Raw genomic sequence first — 15,897 nt, 5'->3', positions numbered from 1 at the left:
TCTGGCTCACCCCCACTACCACCACCACACACACACACACACACACACACACACACACACACACACACACACACACAGGCTGCTCTAAACTTCCAGGCTTTTCCGGCTTGCACACCTCCCTCCCAGCAGCTGTCCTCATTTTCTTTAAAATCAGTAAGGATTTCCCCACCCTTTTGCTATTCTCTCTCCACTCTCAGGATAGCCACAATTTCATATTTGAAACCCACCAGAATGACATGCCTCCTCCAAGTCCACACTTTCTAATCCTTCTTAAATAGTTCCACCAAACCAGCCAAACATGAGCCTATGGGGCCCGTTCCTGTTCAAACACCACAGGTGCTTTGCTAGAATGACAGACAGCTAAAGCGATGCTTATGCTGAGTTTTTCAAAATACCAGATTTTAATCTTGTCATTTATAAAAATCCCAGAATTTCTTTCAACTGTTCTCAATGGATACTTAAAGTATCAACCCTTAGCCCTGGAGCCATGGCAGTTGGTTGTGAGCAGTCCAACGTGGGTGTTAGGATTATAGATAATCTACCTATTACTTGATTCTCAACTGTAACTTTGCAGCTTGGCATGCTGTAAGCTTTACTACCCTGAACTTCTTCCTGTTGAAAAAGTAGGAGTAAAGGGACAGGTGTCTTAAAAACAACCGGGGGGTCAGCCCCTTTGAGAGGCTCTACCCACTCACCTTCTATCTGTTCAGTCCTCGGCTCCCACTGAGAACTGGTTTTGAGTTTATTCTAGAGTCAGAGCTGACACTGAAATCGTCTCAGCCTCCTGAGTGAGTAGCTGGGGTTAAGGGAGTGAGTCGGCTGTTTTTGCTTATAGTATTTAGGATGGACTGAGGGAGCTCATACTTGCTGGGAAAGTGCTGTGCCAGCAAGATTCATCTCTAGAAATCAGAAGAAGCACATGATTTTGATTATAGGTAGTTAGGACACACAATGAGTGTAAACTAGACGATTATAGGAAATTGCATATTCTGCCTATGCCCTCTCACTTTTGGAAGATGGTAGATAAGTAGATCAAGTTCCAGATGACTTAATACTAGAAAGGGTTTATAGCTTTGGATCACTCCAGACTGTTAGCTTTAGTATAGATATCTGATATTCAAATTGTACTTTGCAGGTTTAGAATTGTTTCTATAAACTTTGTCCTGTCGTCAGAGGAAGAGCTGTGTCCTTTGAATGATGGAGGAAAATGGAAGCCAGAAGTGGACAATATACATGTGAAAACATCTACAATGTCAGTGGGTCATGTTAATCCTTCTGCTCTAGTTTAAAATGTACTGCATTCTAGGGCCTATGCAGAAAGAAGTCATCCCTTTCTCAGTTATTGCCTGAGCCACAAGCACTACAGGAAGGTAACGTAGTTCTCTTCAGCATTGTTCTTTGTGGATACTGAAGTTCTGACAGGAAAAAGCAATCAGCCCGACCCTGTGTGCAATGAGAGAGCTACACTGCCTACAGGTGGTTAGATAAGAGAAAGAAATGAGCGGTGATGTGCTCCATAATGACACTCTTCCTTATAATAAAAGTGATGACTATCAATCACAGTTTTGTAAACAATAAGATATAGAATGAAGAAAATAATTGCGCCACCTAGGTATAGCTAGAACCCAGATGTATAGCATACGTTGTTGTTTTTATTCATACTCATGTGTTCATATTTACTTGATTTAACAAAATTAATCATGTTAAGTCTTTAATAACTTTGTTTTCATGTAATTTGTTGAAAAGACTTTTTATGTTAAAATTTCCACAGCACACATGGGCTGTGGTGGCATATGTCTCGGATCCTAGTACTTGGGAGGCAGAGGCAGATGGATTTCTGTGAGCTCTGGACTAGCCTGGTTTATCATATTGAGCTCCAGGACAGCCAGGGCTACACTGACACCTCTCTCTCTCTCTCTCTCTCTCTCTCTCTCTCTCTCTCTCTCTCTCTCTCTCATCTTACAGCATTATCTTCATATAGAATGTGTGTGTTTCCTCTGCTGTTTGATAAAATAACAAATCAACTCAAGGGAAAGGGGCATATTTTAGTTCACTGCTCAAGGAGGTACAGTCCTCAAAGAGGGAAGTCAAGGCAACAAGAGCTTGAAGCAGCTGCTCACACCACATCCCTAATGAAGAACTAGATAGGGATGAGTTCAGGCACATTAGTGCTCACTACAGTCCAGAATCCCCTGCCGAGGCAGGAGTCTCAGCTAGAATTATGATGCACCTTTCCACATCACAATCAGAATAATCCTTCTAAGTTCTGTCAAGTTGAAAATTAACACTAACCACCACAACAGTCAACATTACTTTGACTTATATTTTACTTTGGGGTGTTGCTCATCAAAGACGTGATGCACTCTGGGTAAACACTCTACCACTGAGCTGAATCCCTGGCCCTCTACCTTGCTTTTAATGTTTTCTTATTAGACTGTACCGAAACACTTTAATCAAGCCATGTTGTTAGATGTTTCAGCTGTTTCAATTTTTTTCTATATGACAAAGAAATGATACCAGTTTGTTCTTTAGAATAATTCCAAGAATGGAATTTCAGGATGATGAAAGATGCTTATGAAAGTTACTATCATTGCCAACTTGACTGGATTTAGAACACCTAGGAGTTGGGGAGGTACACCGCTGGCTATGATTGTGAAGGCTGAATCCAGAGAGGAAAGGATCTGTCTTGTATGTAGGTGGCACCATCCTACGGGTCAGACCTGGATGGAATGAAAACATGAAGGGAGAATGCTACAAGATCACCCATATTTCCCTCCCTGCTTCCTGGATCTCCATGATGTGAACTGAACTACCTCTCCTTGCCCACCGTGACAGACTGAATGAACCCTTTGAAAGGATGCCAGAAATAACTTTTTCTCCCTTGAATTATTTCTGTCGGGTGTTTTGGTCACCGCAATGTGAAAAGTAACTGGAGAAGTAGTGTCATTGCTGTAACTAAACTTGACAATGTGGTTCTTTGGCCTTTGGAACTAGTTTCCAGGAGTGGTTTGGAAAACAACACCATAATCATTAAAATAGCTTGGTCCTGGCATTGAGACAGACACTTTGGCAGTCCGTCCAATATATGTGGAAATTTAATATGTGATATTACAAACTGGATGGGGAAAAGAAGCTTTTTAATAAATGGTACTGGCATTGCTGTTTGAAAAGAAAATAAAACTGGCTTGTTCATTAACTCCCAAAACCAAAACAAATTTCAAAAAATATCTGAGATTCAAATGGAAAAGAATTCTACTGATGTACTCGAAGGGGAAAACATGATTTAAAAAAAAATGTGTGGAGGAAGACTTTTAAAAATACAACCTAAGGGGCGGGGGTAAAAAAAAAAAATACAACCTAAAATCCAGAATCAATAGAAAAAATAATTTAAATTGGGCTGAAACTTTATAAATCTGTGGGGAAAGAAACCTTAAAAGTAAAATATTGAGAACTATTTCTCTTTTACTCTTCAAATAGCATTATTTACTTTATTTCCCACATCCATCTATAATTTCTTAAAACACACCTATGGTGACATATCGGGGAAAACAAAGCAGTATTTTAAAACCTCTTACGAATTATGAGTTAATTTTATGGTCAAATGCCCGAGTTAAAGGATCCCAAAATAAGCCTAATAGTTGGTTATATGTTTCTGAGAGATGGACATTTGAGCTGGTGAACTAAGTTAGGTAGATGCTCTGAGTGAGAACCATTCGATGGCTTGGATACAGCAAAAACATAGATCTTTTCCTACCCTCGCTGTTTCTGGTCCTTAAAGGGTCCCTAGTGTGGTCCTCAGAGAGGCTCCACACTTTTAGACCTTCAAGCCAGTGTATTCACTTTTCTGGGTGTTCAGTCTGTAGACAACAGACTGTATAACTTCTTGGTCTCCTTGCTTGCATAGGCTACTACTTGACTGTCTGTCTGTCTGCCCTGCCTATCCATCTGCTCACTGTTTTTTCTATTAGGGGGAACACTAATACTCCCCTTCTCAGGATCATTCCTTCCACCACACTAACTGGTTTGTGGTTGTTGCTGTAGGTTTTTATTTTACCTTACTGTGCCATCATTTGTGTGTGCTTGAAAGTATCTTTAGGTCAGTGCAGTATCTATTTCCTGTTACTGCAACAACAATTAAGCTTTAAGATTGGCTCCACACTTAGACAAAACAATGTCACCTATTTGTATTTTGGGACGTACTATCGGGGATGAGAACCTGCGTCCCACTTTGGCTTGTTGCTCTAGAGTCTTCTAGGAGCCTTTTTAGTCCCAAAAGGCTCACACTAGTTATTTGTAATGAGGAAAATCATGATGCGTTGTTTGGGAGAGATGACAGAAACACAGAGGGTTTTGATGCCTTGGGGATGAGAACCTGCGTCCCACTTTGGCTTGTTGTTCTAGAGTCTTCTAGGAGCCTTTTTAGTCCAAAAAGGCTCACACTAGTTATTTGTAATGAGGAAAATCATGATGCGTTGTTTGGGAGAGACGACAGAAACACAGAGGGTTTCACTGACATTGAGAGCAGGACTATTGATAGACATGATGGTATCTGCCCTGTTCCAGGAGCAGTGAGGGAAGAACTGTGCTAGTTGGGAGAAGCATTTCTGACTCTCACATTAGTTTTCCTAAGGTGTGTGTAGTCATCTCTGTTTTGTAGATAAGAAAACTGAGGTAATGGCCATGGCAAACTATGCACTGAGTGCACACTCACTGTAATCTAGGGGCAGGAAGCTGCACAGGGGACTTGCCATAAGTGAAAATTAATGCAGTGAAAAACTTATTAAGAGTCACAATGGTCTAAATCTGGCCTCAGTTCTGCTTCCCCAAACAAAGGGCCGTGGTGGCCCTTGCTTCATTTCTCTTGAGGAAGCAATGTCTCTGCTCTGCCTTACAGGTTAGGTGAGTCCCACAGTCCATGGCTGTTTTGTTCTCTCTCTGCCTTGATGTATTTGTTTTTTTCATGGCTACTGAAAGAAAGTGCCACAAACTTTTCATTCCAAACAGAATCTTGAGCCTGGTGAGGTGACTCATATTCTTGTCTCTCAAGATACCTTGAAGCAGGGGAATCTCTGAAAATTTCTGGCCAGCCAGAGCTACAGGGTGAGTCTCAGGACTGCTTCAGCTACAGAGTTGAGCCTTTATCTCAAACGAGAGAGAGAGAGAGAGAGAGAGAGAGAGAGAGAGAGAGAGAGAGAGAGAGAGAGAGACCGGCCAAGTGAGATTTTGCTCATCTCTTTCAGTTTCTGATGACTACTGATTTTATTTTTAATTTTTGTAGTGACCTTACTCAAACCGCTACCTTTCGCTTACCAAGGCTACACGAAATTGCATTTAGGGCCCATCCTAATAACCTCGGCTAAGTTCCAGATCAGACCCCTTAGCTTATTCCACACAGACTCCGATACCACATACTGTAGCATTTGCACGCTACAAGGGACTAAGTCCTGACATCTCAGCCGGCCATTATTTGACCTGTCCCTCAGAGTTGTTCTACGGGGGAAATCTGCTCATGCTCATTTTAGGCCGAGTACATTTGATAGTAGACAAGTTCTGCGGTCTCTAGCAATGCCTACCGATGAGGTTGCTGTTGCGTTCAAACGAGAATAGGGTATCAAATCTGATGAGTTTAAGAGGGTTAAAGAAGTAAAAGCCGGGCAGTGGTGGCGCATGCCTTTAATACCAGCACTAGGAAGGTAGAGGCAAGCGGATCCCATTGAGTTCAAAGCCAGCTTGGTCTATAAAGCGAGTTCCAGGACGGCCAAAGATACACAGAAACCTGTCTCAAAAAAAAAAAAAGAGGTAAAAAAAATTGTGGCCTGTTCACAGACCTTGCCGTTAGTATTCGCATATTCTTTCCAGGAAGCCTTGTACCGGGTTACTTTTCAAACACCTCAAGGAAGACTTTTCTACCTGGAAGTCCTTCCCACCCTCTAGCGCTCCGCCTACCCAATTTGGCATCTTCCGATGGGCTTTGGAAGCATCCGGGCTCCTGAGGTCTGTTCGCACTGTTGCCTGTCAATATAGAGATAATTCCACCCGATTATGCCTATTTTCCAAACTTTTTGGTTATTGGCACAACAGAACTATATTAAATAATCGTGAGAGTGGTATTTCCCTATATTCAAGCGAAAAACGGTGTGTGCAAATTGTTGAATTTAGACAGGCATTACGTGAGACAGCCCAAGAGAGGGGCGGCGGGTCCTTCGCTCTAGGGTCGCTGAGGCCCCGCACGTGGCGCAGGCGCAGTGTCCACGACTCACCATGCCGACTGTCAGCGTGAAGCGAGACCTGCTCTTCCAAGTCCTGGGCCGGACCTACAGTGAGTGCCCGCTCCGTGGCCTGGGCGAGGTGCCTGGGAGAGCCAAGCTGGCGGCGTTCATACCGCCACGCACGGCCAGAATCCGCAGGGGCGCGCTGATGGGCAAGCAGACTCGGCTGGGCTCAATTAGCTTCTCGGAACCAGCTCTGCGCTCCATTGCATCATCAGCCCGTGTCGGGTTCTCGTCATTCACTCAGAGACCGAGCTCCTACTGCGTGTCTAGCACCGACTTTGGTGTCGGAACACAAACCGGGAAGCATGCTCTGGGTTACATCACGAATGTAGGCTGTGGAACCAGATTGACAGCAAAGGGGATACGTTTGAGAAAGATGCGGGTCTCACTATGCAGCCTAGGCTTTTTTCGAACCGTCGGTCTTCCTGCCGCAGTTTCTCGAGTGCTGGGATAACAAGCGTGTGCCACCAAGTCCGGCATTGGCTTTATTTAGTGTTGACTAGGCTCCAGAAGTGTGTCAGGCAGTGTTTGAGAGTAGAGCTGTGCACATGACATATAAATGATAATATTACAAACCATGACGTTAGTTAAACGGTTTATTGGACACACTAAATGTTTCTGGGAAAGGAAACCAGGTGGTGTGCAGGGGTAGCATTTGATAGGTAACATTGATTTGAGACCTGAATAGAATCTCTTCTATGGGCTTAGTATTCACGATACACGTCATCTCTTCCTAAGTTCTAAAACTAAACCATTACGGGGGAAGGGAGGTAAACATTAAAACAAACTATCATTTTCTACACAGAAGTAGTAAGTTGAAATGATATCTGCCCCACCCTGTAATTATCAGCTTGTATAAAGGTCATAAATATTTTTTTATGAGAGCCCCGTTTTTTTACTATTAGAGGGCAAAATGATAACACAGCAAAATGAACAAGTACAGCTGCTCCTAGTAACACAGTACTGACGTCGTACAAATAAACTTTTCAAAAGTTGTTCTAAAGATGTACTTTTAGTTATTACCCCTGCGTAGGTTTCGTCGCTGTTTTTTTGGAGACAGAACCTTATTCTGAAGTCCAGGCTAGCTCTAAACTTGTGGTAATCCTCGTGACTCAGTCTCCCAAGTGATACAATTATAGTTGTGACCAGGAACTGTCCTAAGTCCCAAGAAACAGGAAATAGTGTTGCTTTTGGAATGTGGTTTTAATTTCCTAATCACCTTCCGTTATACAATAGGCTTATGCATATCCAGCACTTACCCTGTTACCCTAAACCATCTTCTCTCTACTGGTGCTGCTTGCTGTCTCTGAACTGCATAGGGTGGTGTGTGGCAAGTCTAACACCTTGAGAATCGGTTCCTAGTCAGACCCTTATCTCTGGAAGAGTATGAAATTGTCCAAATTTTAAACGACAACTATGCTTATAACTTGTTTGCTGTTGTCAGATAATGGTTTAATACATTCTCTGGCTGTGTCCTTTCCCCTCCACTTTGAAATAGCGAGTGATCAAATAAGCTTGATTTCCCCACACAGATTGTTAACTGTAGGCCCTTTTGAAATTCTTTATCGTACATATTGATGATATTGAGATGTACATCAGATAGGTTAGTACTAATCTTCATTGGTGCCTCTTGCCTTCTTTCTTGAAACCTTTTTAAGTGTCAATTCAGTGGTGGTTGGGGTTGGAAAAGGCTACACTGAAGCAGGAGTTTCCAAATGAAGCATGGATCCCTTTTGTTTTCTTTCCCATTTTCCTCTTTCTCCTGTTTTCAGATAAGGTCTCATTTGTGCTCTTACATTGTCACCTTCTTACTGAGATCTCCTGGGCTTGCCGCCATCTGAATTCCACTCTTATTTCCAGCTGCCCCGTCACCTTCCCTGTGACCCCCCCCCCCCTTTTTTTTTAAACAGAGCACATTTCTCTTTGCAGCTTTTGTTACCCAGGGCATTTTGTTTCCTCTGCCTCCCTTGGAGCAGCAGCTCTGGCTTCTTAGTTCTCCTTGTGATTGCCTTTCTGTTCAGTTGTTTTTTCGTTCTTTGTTTCTTGAGATTCATTCTCTTGTGAACTGGTTTCTTACTGCTCTTCAGTGTGGGCCCTGTTCTAGCTTGGTATAATACGTACTGCCAGAGCCATCTGTGCTCTCAGTTTGTTAACGTGACCATTTTATTCATGGTTTTACTTTTGCTTCTTTCTTTCATCTACATTTTGAAAATATAGCTTAAAGGAATAAGGTTCAGTATATTTTAGTAGTTCATACAATTTGATTTATTGCCATTTAGCTGACAATTTTTTTCATATTACAACAATGATTATTTGCTATTTAGTTTCTGATAGTTAAAATTAGATGTTTGGCGGTCCTGAATCTTTCTCAGGGGGACCCGCTGCTCCTCTCTTGGACTGTCTCATGTAATGCCTGTCTAAATTCAACAATTTGCAAATACCGTTTTTTCGCTTGAATATAGGAAAATACCACTCTCTTGATTATTTAATATAGTTCTGTTGTGCCAACAACCAAAAAGTTTGGAAAATAGGCATAATCGGGTAGAATTATCTCTACATTGACAGGCAACAGTGCAAACAGCCCTCAGGTTGCAGATCTGAAGTCAGGTCAAGAGCTCATTGGGGCTGGAGAATCTGCTTTTATGTTCTTCCTTCCTTCCTTCCTTCCTTCCTTCCTTCCTTCCTTCCTTCCTTTCTTTCTCTCAAGATTCATTTATTTATTTCATGTATATAAGTACATTGTAGCTGTCTTCAAAAACACCAGAAGAGAGCATCAGATCCCATTACAGATGGTTATGAGCCGCCATGTGGTTGCTGGAAATTGAACTCAGGACCTTTGGTAGAGCAGTCAGTGCTCTTAACCACTGAGCCATCTCTCCAGCTCTAAGTTGTTTCTTTTTTTTTTTTTTTTTTTAAAGATTTATTCATTTATTATATATAAGTACACTGTAGCTGTCTTCAGATACACCAGAAGAGGGCATCAGATCCCATTACAGATGGTTGTGAGCCACCATGTGGTTGCTGGGAATTGAACTCAGGACCTCTGGAAGAGCAGTCGGGTGCTCTTAACCTCTGAGCCATCTCTCCAGCCCCTCTAAGTTGTTTCTTAAATCATCACCATCACTATTATTATTTAGACTTAACCCATTTTATACGTATAAGTTTTATTGTGCATCATGTGTGTGTCTGGTGCCTATGGGAGCCAGAAGAGGGCATTGGATCCCCTGGAACTTGAGGTACAGATGATTGTAAGCCACCATGTGGGTCCTGGGAATCAAACCTGGGTCCTCCGCAATAGCAGCGAGTGCTTCAAATTGTAGAGCTGTCTCTCCTCTGCTACGTTCTCTTAAGTGGTATCAGTAGGTCTTGTTTACGCACTGATGTTTTCCAGTTCCTTCCACCTTGGCTTTTGTTAATTTGTTCCAGAAATCGAACTCTTCAGAGAGCAGGTAAATGGGGGAGCTTAAGTACTGTCCTCTGTGTTTGATAATTGCTCAGAAGTGCTACTCCATTTTTTTTCATATTCTGTTGGTCACAGAGACTAATGCTGACCTTGTGTAAGGGGACTAGGTAGATAGTTAAGTATCATTTGGATCAGTCTTTCCACACAACCACCAAATTACTCTTGTTCATCCACACGGAGAATACACTTGCCCAAGAATATCATCCTACAGTAGCACCAAAGGTCACAGTGAAACACGAACCTGGCTCTGATGCAGATGAGGGTCTTGGGATGTTTAGCATCTTGTGATAGGTGAGTTAACTATTGACCCCAGTGGCTCAAGCAGTAGGATAGGTGTCTCCCATATATCTAAGATGCCATAGAGAGACATAGCTGGGGTAACTACTGGAGGGGAGAAAATGGAACTCACAGAGGAGCCATTGGTCCACAGCCGTTCTTGAATTGAATGGCAAATGCTGGATGGTCTTGATTAGGTCTCAGGCCTGGGATAATTCTCCATGGCTCTGTGCCTTGCCCTCTAGGCTCTGATTCCAGCCTCTGAGTGATCCCCAGAAAGCATGTGCTTCACAGCTGATTAGTTTTCTCATTCCACTTCCTGTCAATAGAATTTTAGGGGCTCACAGACTTCCTTTTGTCTTGCTTCCGCCGCTTTCAGTTCAAGCTGGCTATGTCTGCTGAAGTGTTTTCTCTAAAAATGTTCTGGGTCTTTGGTGAATTTTTTGGTGGATTCCTTTTCATTAGTTCAAAACCACAGACTTCAAAAACCTCTGAAATGAGCTGTTTCAGTATTTTAATTTTTTTTCATACAGTGCCCTTAATTAAGCTTTATTGTTTGATTAATTGGATTTGTGAGGCGCACCCTTAATTTCTTTATTACACCTTTTGTTTGAATGAATTGTGCCTTTGAAGGTTCTTCAGTCAGACCATTGATTCTGTCTCACTAGGATTTGGTCTCTGTCCAGAACTTACTTACTTTTAGCATTGCTTTACATTTAGAAGCCCCCCCCCCCCCAAAAAAAAAAAACAAGGTTTTTTTTTAAATCACCAACATCCTGGCTCTTTTTGTTTAATAGCTCTTCCTAAGTTTATCTCTTCTTACATAAGTGGTAAAAACAAAACAAAACAAGCTGCTCTTCTAACATCATTTTCTGCAGTTCAGGTACCTGCAGGAATGGTTACTGATCAAGTCTCCCTTACAGGACCAGGATGCCCTTGTACTGTCTTGCAGTGTTAACCCTGCTTCCCTCCCTGCCTTTGCTTAAATCCTGATTCAAGATCATGAGGCTTCAGCCAATAGTGTTTTTGTGGCCCTTGGATTTTCTTTTACAATTGTCAAAGCCTTCTTTGTGATTCCAAAGCTATACCCAGAGTTCTGGTTCTGGTGCCACTTCTTGTATTAGTCTGTTGTTACATAACAAGACTATCCCGTTTCTTAGGAGGAGAAAACAATGTGCCTTTGTTACTTCACACAATATCGGAGTGACGGGGATCAGAGGGGGTTAGCTGTGGTTCTGCCTGTTGTTCTTGCTAGGTGGCAAGCAAGCTGTCATCTAGAACTACAGTCACCTCAGGGATTAGCTGAGCTTCCTAGGCTACTCATGTGGTTGCACCATATATAAGCTCACGCAAAGGTGAGCCAGGGGGCAGGATCATTTCAGACCATATTGGAGACTAGGTACTTCAGTTGCTGCATGCCTTTTTTCACTTCAGTGAGCCGGGAGCCACCCTGTTCTCGTTCACTCACCATTTCTCCTATAATTAGCCCACCATTGAGCCCTACACATCGTGCTTCTAACACTTTTCGTGTTCCTTCTTCCCCATATTGTGTTGGCTTACGAGAACAGCTCTGCATTGTACCTGTACTGTTGTAGGAGGCTCCCTTCTTCAGTTACCCTCCATCCTGCCCCAGCCTTTAATGTTCAGATGTAAGGAGCCAAGCTTGCTCCCTATGATCATGAGAGAAACACATGGGAGTCTGAGGCAGGAGGATCTGGAGTTTATGCCAGCCTTGGTATACATGTCTTGCAGGTCTACCTATGAGGCCTTGTTTCAGAAAAATAACAAAACAAAGCAAAACAACATAGAGCTAAGGGGGTTGGGGGAAGCACATCTAATCAGGGTTTGCCTAGCTGAAAAGCTCCTGAGTTCAGCCCCCACTGCTTGCAGGTAGGACAGAGGGCAGATCCCATGGCAAGTCAAGTCAAGAGCCACCCTTTCTCTACTTCTTGTATCCCATTTCTTCCTAACAGAAACATTATTCTTCATCCATACTGAGCTACTTAGGAGGTTCCAGCTTTGCTGAGCACTTGATTCACTGCCTCTAATCTTTGACTAATGAAGACATCGTTTATGCAGCTATAAGTGAACTTAAGCAGAGCCTTGTGCCACCCCTGAACCTTGTACTGAATTTATTTACTTACACTGATGGTTTCTTTGCTTGAGAAGGAAAGTTCAGGCAGGAATGATTATTTATCTTCATAGCCCTGGTATCTAGTAATGTTGCTTGGCACATAATAGCAGTAAATACTTGTTGAATTGAATTGAAGTTGATATCTAGGCCAGACAAGTCTTTTGTAGTTTTAGTTTGATACTGGGAATTGAACCTAGGGCCTGGGACATACTAAACATGCATTCTCCCACTAAGGCCAGCCCCTTGCCCTGGATCAGAAAACCTAAGACATCTGGTTCTTCACTAGAATATAATTCTAATTGTGGTGTACCTTCAGTGTTTGATAAATGAAGACCTTGAAAAATGCTGTCTTAGGTAACAAAGCAAAGTGAAATAAGGAAGAACTATGAGTTTTGTAGACCCACTATGTTTCATGGTATTAGGCTAGGCCCATTTACATCTTTTTAAGGTTCCATACTAAAAATGGTGGCAAAAGGTTGTTTCCAGATGAGGATGTTGGTGAAGTTTACATAAGATGCTGATCTGCCAAAATGAGGGAGGTAGATGTCAAGGCCTGATTAGCATGGTTCCCAAAAATACCTGAGAGAACTTTATTTAGATACCAAGCCTTATTGCATTCCTTTGTATAGGACCTGCTCGTCTGAGCTTGCTTCCTCATTTGCTCTCTACTGACCGAGTCTTTCTCTGCTGAGTCCGTGCAGATGTCTCAGCACGGGTAACTGAAGTGTACAGAGTGACTCTTGACAGTAGTACAGAGTGATCGGCCCTTTAACGGTTTTACTACATGTTTGGCATCGAGCCTCTGACATACTAAGTCCCACCCTTTTCCTTGGAACTTGGGACACCTGTCGAGCTTTTCACTCATGTGTGGTGGCTTTGATGGTTTGTGTTCAGTGGCTGTTATGTGAAAACCCTGGAGATGCTGCGTCAGGGAACAAAGCAAAGCAGATACGCAAGCTTTGTCAGTCTGTGGATCCACCGTATTTCAGGCTGAGGCCACGCGTCTTAGTTAAAAACAACCAAATAGGGCTGGGGATTTAGCTCAGTGGTAGAGCGCTTACCTAGGAAGCGCAAGGCCCTGGGTTCGGTCCCCAGCTCCGAAAAAAAGAACCAAAAAAAAAAAAAAAAAAAAAAAAAAACCAAAAAAACAACCAAATAACCACCGGCAGCCCTTTTTGCTTTTATAATGCTATCAGATGCATGCTAGAATGCTCAGGGTTAGAAACTAAACAGTAGATGAGATGCATAGATTCACATGCAGTTTCCATTTGTGCTAAATACATTAAAATTAGCATTCTTTTTTTTTTCTTCTAGCTGATGAAGAATTTGATGAACTGTGTTTTGAATTTGGTCTGGAACTTGATGAAATTGTATGTATTAGACTTTTTTTTCTTTTTAAAGCTATTCTATCTATGAGCTCATATTTAAAAATGTTTTCTTATTACTGTTGGATAAGCCCTGAAGTATTCTTGTTCGATGAATTTGTGTTGTACATTTTACTCCTTAAAAATACTTTACTTAAAACAGTTTTTATTTTTGAGTTTATAATTTAATTATATCATTTCCCTCTTCCCTTTTCTCCTTCCAAACCCTTCCATGTACCCATCCTTCCTGTCTTTCATAGAAGGCTTCTCTTTTCCTTAATTGCTGTTACATACGTATATACAGACATGCACACATATTTCGAAATACAAAATATAACCCATTTGCTCTGTATGTTACTTGTATGTATGTTTTCAGGACTAACATTTGGTGTTGGATAACCAATTGGTGTGTATGCATGAACTCTCTCTCTTTTTTCCTAAGAGTTTGCTGTGTTTCATCTTTGCTAACTTATAGTGAGACTCTGGTAATTAACTCAGGGATTTCTGTATTATGTCCTAGGGAGAGTTACTTGCGTTCTTGATCTCCGAATTTGTCTTGCCAGGCCTCATTTTGGAGAAACAAATGATTTGCTTTATATGGTCGCACATGCCTTCTGGCTCTGAAGTTTATGTGGTCTGTGATTTCTATCAGACGTATGTCAGGTAGCACTGTAAGCTCAGCCGTCACATGTGGGTGTCATGAACTGAGTCTGAAGATGACACTGACCGCCACATAAGTGTCAGGTTATTTCCTATTCATGTGCCTGCCTTTCTCTGCTTGCCCTGTTCTTTCCACTTCTGTATTTAGAACTCTTCTGATATTTGCCAGCTTTCTTCACTGAAAAATATTACTCTTAACACTGCTTCATTCAAACATTATTTCGGTTTTAATTATTTTTTTCTTTGGCCTCTCTCTGTCCTGGTTTTCCCCCTCCTCTCTCTGTTTCCTTCCCTTCCTAATTTTTATCATCTTCGCTGATTTTAAGTTTAAAGACCAGGTTAGATGTGTTTTAAGGGCCTGGAACAGCCTTGAACAGCTCTAACACTGTGGGCCCATGGCTTGCTTCTCTCTTCTCTCTTCTCCCTACTTCTCTTGCCTCCATTTTTCAGTAGCAAATGAAGAAGTGGGTCTCAGCGTGCCATTTTCATGCCCATGTGTGTGTACTTTGCCTTCCTCTGTCCCCTCTGCCCATCCTGCTGACAGGAAGGGGTCGTGGAGGGTAGAAAGCATGGCAGGCTGGTACAAAGCTCTCCGCTGTTTCTTCAGCCTGTCATTGATGGGTTGCCCTTGAGTAGCATTCCTACAGACAGGGTAACAGTAACATTTGAAATTTAACTTTCATTACTGTTCAGCCTTTGGCTAAGGTCAGGTGTGGAATATAGTAACTGAGTTGTGATGACTGAACATTTCTTAAATCTATTTATAGTGCCCTGCTGTTTTAAATCACAAATATAAAAAATAGGAGTAGAATTTTAACATTTGGCCATAATTACCTTTTTTCAGAATGTGTTGTTCTCTGCTGTGATGTATTACCTCAGGCTTACCTGAGATTTCTGAGCTCTGCTGGTGCAGTAGGGCTGCTGTGGTGGCTCCCCACCACCTCTGTGTTCCTCATTTCATCCCAGCTGTCCTCTCAGGGTGTTCAGTTTGCCTCAGTATTGTCCCGCTTGTCCTCATGTCCTGTGGGACTACTTGCCAGGGTTACTGTATCTCTGTGCTGTTTTGTTCATGCCGTGACTCATCTGTTCTCTTCTGACACTTTCCTTCTCTGTTCTTGATGATGTTTTTCACTTGGTGGCAAAACTTTCATGTAAGGTGGCAGATAGTAAGTACTGCCTCTGCCATAGCTCAGTGGTCTCACTGTATGACAGTAGAAAATGACATGTAGTTGTGTTTTATCTGTGATCCAGTAAAGCACCTGAAAAAAACAGGTGGGCTGCGTTATTTGCCTGGTTGGCTACTGTTTGCTGACAGTGCATTAGATGAGTTAGAGCATTCTGTGATGAAAGTCAGCAGTTTTCTGTTTGCTATGATATGTAACACCTGTAACATTCTTGTGTTGTTATTGCAGAAAAGAAATATAGTTTGTAGTTTATTAAGCTCTCTGGCTTGTTGTAGACTTCTGAGAAGCAAATCATAAGCAAGGAACAAGGTAATGTGAAGGCACAGGGGGCCTCAGATGTCGTGCTCTACAAGATTGATGTCCCTGCCAACAGATACGATCTCCTGTGTCTGGAAGGATTGGCTCGGGGACTCCAAGTCTTCAAAGAAAGGTAAGGAATTGCTCACACTGCTGACTCACTCGTCTCACCACCTTTCCCTCTGATGCTGTCAGCAAAGGATACAAATGTACAGGAGCAACCGCAGTGGGTGACACAGCCTCAGGT

At 42.3% G+C, this 15,897-nt stretch overlaps 2 protein-coding genes across 3 annotated transcripts in view; one reads left to right on the top strand and one right to left on the bottom strand.

Moving 5' to 3' along the window:
- The window catches only part of Mogat1 (monoacylglycerol O-acyltransferase 1), a 42,471-nt gene extending 35,997 nt beyond the window's left edge, over positions 1 to 6,474 (bottom strand). The window contains 1 exon segment of the mRNA NM_001438552.1: positions 6,261 to 6,474. The gene's annotated coding sequence lies outside the window, so the exon portion shown is untranslated.
- The window catches only part of Farsb (phenylalanyl-tRNA synthetase subunit beta), a 60,007-nt gene continuing 50,354 nt past the window's right edge, over positions 6,245 to 15,897 (top strand). Inside the window, exons 1-3 of one of the 2 annotated variants that reach the window (XM_087565470.1) lie at positions 6,245 to 6,319; positions 13,460 to 13,515; positions 15,629 to 15,783. In XM_087565470.1, coding sequence (XP_087421596.1) covers positions 6,262 to 6,319; positions 13,460 to 13,515; positions 15,629 to 15,783 — 269 coding nt within the window. In that variant the 5' untranslated portion in view covers positions 6,245 to 6,261. 2 annotated transcript variants of the gene reach the window in all.

The sequence above is a fragment of the Rattus norvegicus genome, chromosome 9 (assembly GCF_021556685.1).
Source record: "Rattus norvegicus strain SHRSP/BbbUtx chromosome 9, alternate assembly SHRSP_T2T, whole genome shotgun sequence".
NCBI classification, from domain to species: Eukaryota; Metazoa; Chordata; class Mammalia; order Rodentia; family Muridae; genus Rattus; species Rattus norvegicus.
Note: the sequence above shows the minus strand (reverse complement) of the source record. Positions and strands in the feature narration are given on the sequence as shown.